This window comes from Homarus americanus, unplaced genomic scaffold, assembly GCF_018991925.1.
Source record: "Homarus americanus isolate GMGI-L3 unplaced genomic scaffold, GMGI_Hamer_2.0 scaffold31037, whole genome shotgun sequence".
Lineage (NCBI taxonomy): Eukaryota > Metazoa > Arthropoda > Malacostraca > Decapoda > Nephropidae > Homarus > Homarus americanus.
In genome coordinates, this window is record NW_024722227.1 from 6,819,879 (window position 1) to 6,830,412 (window position 10,534).

Sequence of the window (10,534 nt, forward strand, 5' to 3'; positions counted from 1 at the left end):
AGGTGTGTGGTGAGTGAAGGTGGTGGTGAGTGAAGGTGTGTGGTGAGTGAAGGTGTGTTGTGGGTGAAGGTGTGTGGTGGTGAAGGTGTGTGGTGAGTGAAGGTGTGTGTGGTGAGTGAAGGTGTGTGTGGTGGGTGAAGGTGTGTTGTGGGTGAAGGTGTGTGGTGAGTGAAGGTGTGGTGAGTGAAGGTGTGTTGTGTGAAGGTGTGTGGGGTGAGTGAAGGTGTGTGGGTGGGTGAAGGTGTGTGGTGAGTGAAGGTGTGTGGTGAGTGAGGTGTGTGGTGATTGAGGGTGGTTGTGAGTGAAGGTGTGTGGTGGGTGAAGGTGTGTGGTGAGTGAAGGTGTGTGGTGAGTGAAGGTGTGTTGTGGGTGAAGGTGTGTGGTGAGTGAAGGTGTGTGGTGAGTGAAGGTGTGTGGTGAGGAAGGTGTGTTGTGGGTGAAGGTGTGTGATGGTGAAGGTGTGTGTAGGGAGAAGGTGTGTGGTGGGTGAAGGTGTGTGTGGTGGGTGAAGGTGTGTGGTGACTGAAGGTGTGTGTGGTGGGTAAGGTGTGTGTGGTGAGTGAAGGTGTGTGGTGGTGAAGGTGTGTGTGGTGGGTGAAGGTGTGTGGTGATTGAAGGTGTGTGGTGGGTGAAGGTGTGTGGGTGGAGTGAAGGTGTGTGGTGGGTGAAGGTGTGTGGTGGGTGAAGGTGTGTGTGGTTGGTGAAGGTGTGTGGTGGGTGAAGGTGTGTTGGTGGGTGAAGGTGTGTTGTGGGAGAAGGTGTGTGGTGGGTGAAGGTGTGTGGTGGGTGAAGGTGTGTGGTGGGTGAAGGTGTGTGGGTGAAGGTGTGTGGTGAGTGAAGGTGTGTGGTGAGTGAAGGTGTGTGGTGGTGAAGGTGTGTGATGGGTGAAGGTGTGTGGTGGAGAAGGTGTGTGGTGGTGAAGGTGTGGTGGGTGAAGGTGTGTGGTGACTGAAGGTGTGTGTGGTGGGAAAGGTGTGTGGTGAGTGAAGGTGTGTGGTGGGTGAAGGTGTGTGGTGGGTGAAGGTGTGGTGATTGAAGGTGTGGTGAGTGAAGGTGTGTGGTGAGTGAAGGTGTGTGGTGGGTGAAGGTGTGGTGGGTGAAGGTGTGGTTGGTGAAGATGTGTGGTGAGTAAGGTGTGTTGTGGGTGAAGGTTGTGGTGGGTGAAGGTGTGTGGTGGGTGAAGGTGTTGAGGGTGAAGGTGTGTGGTGGGTGAAGGTGTGTGGTGAGTGAAGGTGTGTGTGAGTGAATGTGTGGTGAGAAGGTGTGGGTGAGTGAAGGTGTGTGTGGGTGAAGGTGGCATGAAGGTGTGTGGTGATGGAAGGGTGTGTGGTGAGTGAAGTGTGTGTGGTGAGTGAAGGTGTGGTGAGGAAGGTGTGTGGTGAGTGAAGGTGTGTGGTGAGTGAAGGTGTGGTGGGTGAAGGTGTGGTGGGTGAAGGGTGTGGTTGGTGAAGATGTGTGGTGAGTGAAGGTGTGTTGTGGGTGAAGGTTTGTGGTGGGTGAAGGTGTGTGGTGGGTGAAGGTGTGTTGTGGGTGAAGGTGTGTGGTGGGTGAAGGTGTGTGGTGGTGAAGGTGTGTGGGATGAGGAAGGTGTGTGGTGAGTGAAGGTGTGTGGTGGGTGAAGGTGTGTGTGATGAGTGAAGGTGTGTGTGAGTGAAGGTGGGTGAAGGTGTGTAGTAGTGAAGGTGTGTGGTGGGTGAAGGTGTGTGGTGGTGAAGGTGTGGTGAGGAAGGTGTGGGTGGTGGGTGAAGGGTGTGTGGTGAGTGAAGGTGGTGGGTGAAGGTGTGTAGGGTGAAGGTGTGTGTGGTGGTGAAGATGTGTGGTGAGTGAAGGTGTGTGTGGGTGAAGGTGTGTGGTGGGTGAAGGTGTGTGGTGGGTGAAGGTGTGTGGTGATGAAGGTGTGTGGTGAGTGAAGGTGTGTGGTGAGTGAAGGTGTGTGGTGGGTGAAGGTGTGTGGTGGGTGAAGGTGTGTGGGTTGGTGAAGATGTGTGGTGAGTGAAGGTGTGTTGTGGGTGAAGGTGTGTGGTGGGTGAAGGTGTGGTGGGTGAAGGTGTGTGGTGAGTGAAGGTGTGGTGAGTGAAGGTGTGTGGTGTGGGTGAAGGTGTGGTGACTGAAGGTGTGTGGTGGGTGAAGGTGTGGTGGTGGGTGAAGGTGTGTGGTGAGTGAAGGTGTGTGGTGACTGAAGGTGTGTGGTGGAGAAGGTGTGTGGTGGGTGAAGGTGTGTGGTGGGTGAAGGTGTGTGGTGATTGAAGGTGTGTGGTGGGTGAAGGTGTGTGGTGAGTGAAGGTGTGTGGTGGAAGGTGTGTGGTGGGTGAAGGTGTGTGGTGAGTGAAGGTGTGTGGTGGGGAAGGTGTGTGGTGGGTGAAGGTGTGTAGTGGGTGAAGGTGTGTGGTGAGTGAAGGTGTGGTTTGTGAAGGTGTGTGGTGGGTGAAGGTGTGTGGTGGGTGAAGGTGTGTGGTGAGTGAAGGTGTGATGGGTGAAGGTGTGTGGTGGGTGAAGGTGTGTGGTGGGTGAAGGTGTGTGGTGGGTGAAGGTGTGTTGTGGGGTGAAGGTGTGTGGTGGGGTGAAGGTGTGTGGTGGGTGAAGGCAGGTGGTGGGTGAAGGTGTGGTGGTGAAGGTGTATTGTGGGTGAAGGTGTGGTGGGTGAAGGTGTGTGTGGGTGAAGGTGTGTGGTGGGTGAAGGTGGTGGTGAGTGAAGGTGTGTGGTGAGTGAAGGTGTGTGGTGGGTGAAGGTGTGTGGTGAGTGAAGGTGTGTGTGGTGAGGAAGGTGTGTGGTGAGTGAAGGTGTGTGGTGAGTGAAGGTGTGTGGTGAGTGAAGGTGTGTGGTGAGTGAAGGTGTGTGGTGAGTGAAGGTGTGTGGTGAGTGAAGGTGTGTGGTGAGTGAAGGTGTGTGGTGGAGGAAGGTGTGTGGTGAGTGAAGGTTGTTGTGGGTGAAGGTGTGTGGTGAGTGAAGGTGTGTGGTGAGTGAAGGTGTGTGGTGAGGAAGGTGGTGGTGAGAGTGAAGGTGTTGTGGGTGAAGGTGTGTGGTGATGAAGTGTGTGTGGTGTGAGTGAAGGTGTGTAGTGGGTGAAGGGTGTGTGGTGAGTGAAGGTGTGTGGTGAGTGAAGGTGTGGTGGGGAAGGTGTGTGGTGAGTGAAGGTGTGTGGTGAGTGAAGGTGTATGGTGGGGTGAAGGTGTGTGGTGAGTGAAGGTGTGTGGTGGGTGAAGGTGTGTGGTGAGTGAAGGTGTGTGGTGAGTGAAGGTGTGTGTGGGTGAAGGGGTGGTGAGTGAAGGTGTGGTGAGGGACAGGGGTGAGGAAGGTGTGTTGTGGGTGGCTGCAGATGGGTGAAGGTGTGTGTGGGAGAAGGTGTGGTGGGTGAAGGTGTGGTGGGTGAAGGTGTGTGGACAAGGGTGGGTAAAGGTGTGAGGAAAGGTGTGCAGGGGTGAATGTGTGGTGAAGGTGTGGTGATTGGATGTGCAGGGCGAAGGTGTGTGTGATGAAGTGTGTGGTGGGTGAAGGTGTGTGGTGGGTGAAGGTGTGTGGTAGAAATGTGGAGAGGGTGGTGTGTGGGTGAAGGTGTGTGTGGGTGAAGGTGTGTTGTGGGAAGTGTGGTGGGGAAGGTGTAGGTGAAGGTGTGATGAGGAAGGTGTGTGTAGAGTGGCTGTGTGGGTGAAGGTGTGTGATGAGTGAAGGTGTGGTGAGTGAAGGGTAAGGTGTGTAGTGAGTGAAGGTGTGGTGGGTGTGTGTGTGGTGAAGGTGTGGGTGGTGAAGGGGAAGGTGTGAGTGAGTGGTGTGTGGGGTAAGGTGGGGGAGGAAGGTGTGTGGGTATGTGTGGTGGGGAAGGTGTGGGATGGGATGTGTGTGTGGTGAGTGAAGGTGGGTAAGGTGTAGTGAGTGGGAAGGTGTGTGGTGGTGGGTGGTGGTGTGTGGTGGGTATGTGTGGGAAGTGACAGTGTGGATGAGGGGGTGTGTGGTGGGTGAAGGTGGTGATGAGACAGTGTGGGTGAGTGAAGGTGGAAGGTGTAGGGGTGAAGGTGGTGGGGTGAAGTGTGTAAGAGTGAAGGTGTGGGGTGAGGAAGGTGTGTGATGAGTATGTGTGGTGAAGGTGAGATGAGTGAAGGTGTGTGTGGTGAGGAAGGGTGAAGGTGTGAGTGGCTGTGGTGGGTGAAGGTGTGGTGAGGAAGGTGTGTGGTGAGTGAAGGTGTGTGGTGAGTGAAGGTGTGTGGTGGGTGAAGGTGTGTGGTGAGTGAAGGTGTGTGGTGGGTGAAGGTGTGTGGTGGGTGAATGTGTGTTTAAGAGACTAAAATTTACGTTAGACTATTTCATGAACCAAACTCTTGTGTCTAAACAACTAGAAATTGTGTTTAAAATTATCTCTTAGCGTCTCTTAATCTGAACAAAAAGTGAATTTCCATAAATTATTTTATTTCTTAGTGTGAATTGTGAAGTAAAACGAATTTAGCTCTTCTCATCAATATACATCAGTGAACAATGAATTATGAAGATCATTCAAATGACTGCCGACATAGAGACGGATGAAAATTAATATAAGAAAAAGTTCAAGACAAAGTAAGGCGATTTTACCGTCTGAAATTGGGGGTGTAAATATCTTAAATGGGATTTAATAGTTCAATCTACGATCTCTCGAAACAATTTTTTTTTCACAACGGGAACGCCACTTTTATTATTTATTCAGACGATTTTATTCAGTCTAGACTCTAGAGGCTACCCCGTACACAAGGGGTTAATATGAGAGTTTTATAATGTTGTTATATGTGATTGGTTAGGTTGGTACGACTGGCTTACGTACGCTGAAGCAGGTTTGTGCATGCAGTTTAATTGCCATGGACAACTGGACGGTGAGGCATCGCGTGTTTGCTGTGAGAACTTACTTAAAAACTAAAGTCCGTGTTATTAAACAACATTTTCTCTTGAAGAGGGTCCTCGTGTCGAAAACGTTATTTTTAAATACGAAGAACCATTTACTGCAGCGCACGGTGGAGTGTGGTGGCAGGAAAACAAACTAATATTATTGAAATTTGAAGAGGTAGCTAGTAGCTACTTTTCGTCACCCTCTTCATAATTATTTTGTTTGTTTTATTGAATATTTATACTCAATACGATTAATGTACAAAGAAACATGTATTGATAATTTATATATATATATATATATATATATATATATATATATATATATATATATATATATATATATATATATATATATATATATATATATAGGTATATTTTTTTTTTGCATTATTGGTTTTACGGCCCAGCCAAATGCAAGCTGCTGGAGTCATCTCATCTTGCTAACGCTGGTACTAATTAGGTAAGCACATTTTAGGTAATCTATTAATTTTTTTAGCAGTTTTATAAGTGATTTTCTGTCTGGAAAATATAAACCGGCGTGATTCTTGCCTAGAAATTTTAAAATGGATAGAGGCAAATTGCACTGGAAGAAAATCGTCGCAAAACTTTTTGCAACATATATTTATAAAGTAATTACATTTAAGTTACTCAATGCAACTTTTTATCAGTTTTATAAGTGAGTTTCGGTCTGGAAAATTTAAACGGGGTGAGGTTTATGCCTAGAAATATTGAAATGGGTAGAGGCAAATTTCACTTGGAGGGCATTGCTACAAGGATGGTAACATTACATACAAAGAGACCTTTGATACAGTTGATCATTATATAATATGGGAAATACTGCAGGCTCTAATTTTTTATCACCAATTACAGTATATCGTTTTGGTAAACTTCCATTTGGCTGAATTAGGTGCATAATAAACGAAGTTCACTGGAAGATGGAGTTTGATTATTTAATGATAATGTGACTTAAGCATAAATATATTGATACAGTATTTTGGCTAATATCCAGGACTTCACAGCAGCTTCCCCCGGCTCAGTAATAATAAGTTCACCCACGGCATGTGATAAGTTATGCTAGGTTTGGTTAAGGTTAGGTTAACTTAACTTAACTTTAACTTATAAATAATTTTTTTAACAATTGCCATAAATACGACCGTCTCACTAGAAAAATATTGAAATTGCGGCGTTTATAAATTTCTTTTCTCTGAAAACCAAAATTTTTAACCCATGACAATATAATAAGGGCATATCATCACTTAAAAGCCATTTCCTATTATTTTATGCATTACTACACATTAGTTATATTTGACAATTACATGGAGAAACCTTAGAAAATTCATATTTCCCATGTGTTTGTAACTAGCAGGCAGCCTGCAGGCTTTCCACAAGTATTTTTATTTTGTAAAATCTTTTCCTCACCAATCAAATGGACTAATAAATCATGTTCTCTCTGCGATATAGGACTTGCCCTTGATGATTGGGAGGAAAAATGTCCATGATGAGAGCGCAGTACTCTTAATTTTAGCGCCAACGAAGGTAAGCAATCACACACGAGTAAGACGACCCATAGTGCATCAGCGAGGTGCTGTTTCTGCCTTTGGCGTTATTGGGCCTTTTTCTTTGAGGGAAAACAACCACACTGTCACCGTGAATTCAATTCGCTACTGCATCATGCTGGACACTTCCTTAGTATGGAACTTCGATTTATGATGCCCGACGCAATTGTGATTCTAACAAGACAGGCCTACAGCACACGGGGGGGGGGCAAGCTGAAGACGAGTTTTCCAGGCCATTTAATTTCGAGATTTAGAGACATTCATTGGCCAGCAAGATCCCCTGACTTAACAGCCCCAGACTTCTTATGGGGTTACCTTAGATCCCAAGTGTATGTTACCCATCCCTGCTGTATCAGGGAACTCAAGAACGCACCACACAAGGAATTGCAGGAAAGGATCGCGTAGCGAGTTATGCAGATCTTCAAGGCAAGATTATGGCAATGTATAGATTGCGGTGAAGGTCATCTAAGATTCATTGGATTGAGTGTTTTTATTAAAATGTTTTTATTGATTGTTCCCACAATCTCCAACACCGTAATGAAAACCGTCAGATTTTCGCGCCTCACCCTGTATAAAGTTAGCTGAAACAGGATTGTGTAGGTGCATGTAAATCTTTGTGCTCCTGAAATTTAAAAATATGGAAAATTAAACATCGTCCAAGTGGATGTAAACCGTCACCATGGCAGGAAGAATATGGAACAAGTGATGCTTTTACTTTATATTGCTGTAGCCTCTACTGTAGACTGTCTAATGTCTTCCTTTTCTTTAATCCTTGTGTATCATCGTTGCGCTAACCGTTACCATGACAACACTTGGTCAGTTTAGGCGCGATTTATAACAAAGGTTTGTCATTTGGACCTTGTCTTATATTAATCAGACTTGACAAGTTTGGTGTTAATCCTCATATCCCTTTCTCGTGTTACTTTGGGACACGCACACGCGGACACACACACACACACACAGAAACAAAAAAACAAAAACGTTTTGCCAATAGTACCGTAAGTAGTAAAGCAGCATGATTTACGTTAACAGAAAGTTTATAAACATAGAGATGTGAGCAAGTGAAAAACGATCCTATAGGAAAAGCTTAATTATACAGTGGGTTCTACCTCTCGTAAATGTTGAAGAACTAGTGTAATCAAACCTTGTTATGCGCTTAAACACCTTAGTTGTTGAATCACAGTAATAAATTATAGCGTCAAAGCTTAATTTCTCTAATTAATACGTAGATATGATGATTTTCATCAAAACTCGTATTTTTCTCAAAACTCAGTCGAAGCAATACAAAGGGACTATTTAAATGCACAATAATTATTTTAAAGGAACAAAATTAAGAAAAATATGTTTATCTGCATTAGTTGTTAACTAATTTTCTACAAAATATCCCTACTGATACAGGGTTATATACTGAACAAGGGTTGACATTCTTGCTCATCTCCCTAAGAACCATCATCAAACAGAATTTTGTGTTTTTGTAACTATGCTTTGGACAGTAAAAAAATCTTCTGTTGGGAAAGGTTAAACGGGTGAGGAAGTACTGGGTGATACCTGAGGGTAAGTTGTATATGCCAATTTCTCTGATGTATATTTCCTTTAATGCTGGCGTGTTGATGAACGCTGTGACTGGCATCGACCCCATGGGATTGTTAGACAAGTCGAGATAGGCTAAGCTGTTCGATACCAACGTCGGAAATAGCGCTATGAAGTTAGATCTTGCACTCAATGTTTCAAGACTTATGAATGAGCTTATTCTCTCCCAAGGGAAGGAGGTAATGTAGTTATTATTAAAATCCAAAATGGTAGTAGTGGAGTAGCTGCCCGAGAGAGCGCCCACCTCCACCTCCTGTAAGGCACCGTCAGTAATGTGGAACTCTTGGAAGGTGTTGACGCCCAAAGCCCCACTCCTGAGCACCTTCAAGTTATCATTGTTCTTAATAACGAGTGAGTAGAAGCCGGGGAAGGGAAATTTTTGGCTCATGATGCTTGCCAGTTGCTTCTCACTCTCCACTGCGGAACAGTCCATGTACATGGTGTAGCTGCCGTCGGAGGTGCACAAGCAAGGTGATATGGACTCCGCTTCTGGACACGGTAGGTTAGTTTCGACATCACCACCTGCTTTGTCATCATCATGTCTTCCTGTTGCATTGACTCGTATTGCTTCACCAACATCTGCTGCTGCGTCACTAACAGCTCCTACTGCGTCGCCACCATTTAATGATACACAGCATAACACCACCAGCAGTATACAGAATAATGTGTGGAACAACGCCATGATGACCTCTACCAACACTGATAACCGCTGTGTCGCTCACGCATTATATAGTGTGTGTGTGTGTGTGTGTGCATCAGTCATACCATGAAAGATATCATCAAGAACGTTATCATCATTACGCGATCGAATACAACAACGTGTGGGAGGAGCTTAGTGTTGCCAGTGTGTGATGGTCAGAGTTGAACTTAAGACAGAAACAGTTGATGTAACAAAATACTGTTTGATGTTTTCCATTATTATGAAACATTCATTACCAGACTTCTTATATGTATTCCTACAAATTTAAATCCTGACAAAAGTTGGTAATTCGGTGACATTAATATAAGGTAAACCATCAGGTCACATTACCGATTTTCATCCCAAGGTTTTAGATTAATATATTGAACAGTCGATAAGAAAGACCATTATATGGCTCCTCAGTCTTATGTCGGACCTTAACGTGTAAGCCAATATTTAAATGCACCAGGAACGTACGAGTGTAAACGTGTTGTAACTTTCACTGCCTTGGTCTCCCTCCCTGGAAACCTTTCCTCCCTTCCTCCTTCTGCTATTTCCAACACCGAGGAAGACCTGAACTGCTGGTTGAGATTTATTAAACTACATAATAATTATATCATAAGTAAAGTGTAAGTAAAGTGACTCTTATATACTTATTGTACATTTTTCTGTTATACCACGCAGACTTATTCTGTTATACCACGCAGACTTATTCTGTTATACCACGCAGACTTATTCTGTTATACCACGCTGACTTATTCTGTTATACCACGCTGACTTATTCTGTTATACCACGCAGACTTATTCTGTTATACCACGCTGACTTATTCTGTTATACCACGCTGACTTATTCTATTAAACCACGCAGACTTATTCTGTTATACCACGCAGACTTATTCTATTAAACCACGCAGACTTATTCTGTTATACCACGCTGACTTATTCTGTTATACCACGCTGACTTATTCTGTTATACCACGCTGACTTATTCTATTAAACCACGCAGACTTATTCTGTTATACCACGCTGACTTATTCTATTAAACCACGCTGACTTATTCTGTTATACCACGCTGACTTATTCTGTTATACCACGCTGACTTATTCTATTAAACCACGCAGACTTATTCTGTTATACCACGCTGACTTATTCTGTTATACCACGCTGACTTATTTTATTAAACCACGCTTATTTATTCTCCTAAACCACACTGACTTAATATATCAAACCATGCTGATTTATTCTGCTAAACCACGCAGACTTATTCTGGTTATACCACGCTGACTTATTCTGTTATACCACGCTGACTTATTATTCCTATATTAAACCACGCAGACTTATTCTGTTATACCACGCTGACTTATTCTATTAAACCACGCAGACTCTATTCCGTTATACCACGCTGACTTATTCTGGTTATACCACGCCGGGACTTATTCTATTAAACCACGCTGACTTATTCTGTTATACCACGCTGACTTATTCTGTTATACCACGCTGACTTATTCTATTAAAACCACGCAGACTTATTCTTGTTATACCACGCCGACTTATTCCCAGCGTATACCACGCAGACTTATTCTATTAAACCACGCAGACTTATTCTGTTATACCACGCTGACTTATTCTGTTATACCACGCTGACTTATTCTGTTATACCACGCAGACTTATTCTGTTATACCACGCTGACTTATTCTGTTATGTACCACGCTGACTTATTCTATTAAACCACGCAGACTTATTCTGTTATACCACGCTGACTTATTCTGTTATACCACGCAGACTTATTCTGTTATAAATTTCACGCAGACTTATTCTGTTATAGCATCACCACGCTGACTTATTCTGTTATACCACGC

The 10,534-nt window shown here is 44.5% G+C and overlaps 1 protein-coding gene across 1 annotated transcript in view; it reads right to left on the reverse strand.

Moving 5' to 3' along the window:
- LOC121862342 (oplophorus-luciferin 2-monooxygenase non-catalytic subunit-like) overlaps positions 1 to 8,716 on the reverse strand; it is an 18,974-nt gene extending 10,258 nt beyond the window's left edge. The window contains exon 1 of the mRNA XM_042360563.1: positions 7,954 to 8,716. Coding sequence (XP_042216497.1) covers positions 7,954 to 8,677 — 724 coding nt within the window. The 5' untranslated portion in view covers positions 8,678 to 8,716. The remainder of the gene's footprint in view (positions 1 to 7,953) is intronic.
- Between the last annotated feature and the right edge of the window lie 1,818 nt (positions 8,717 to 10,534).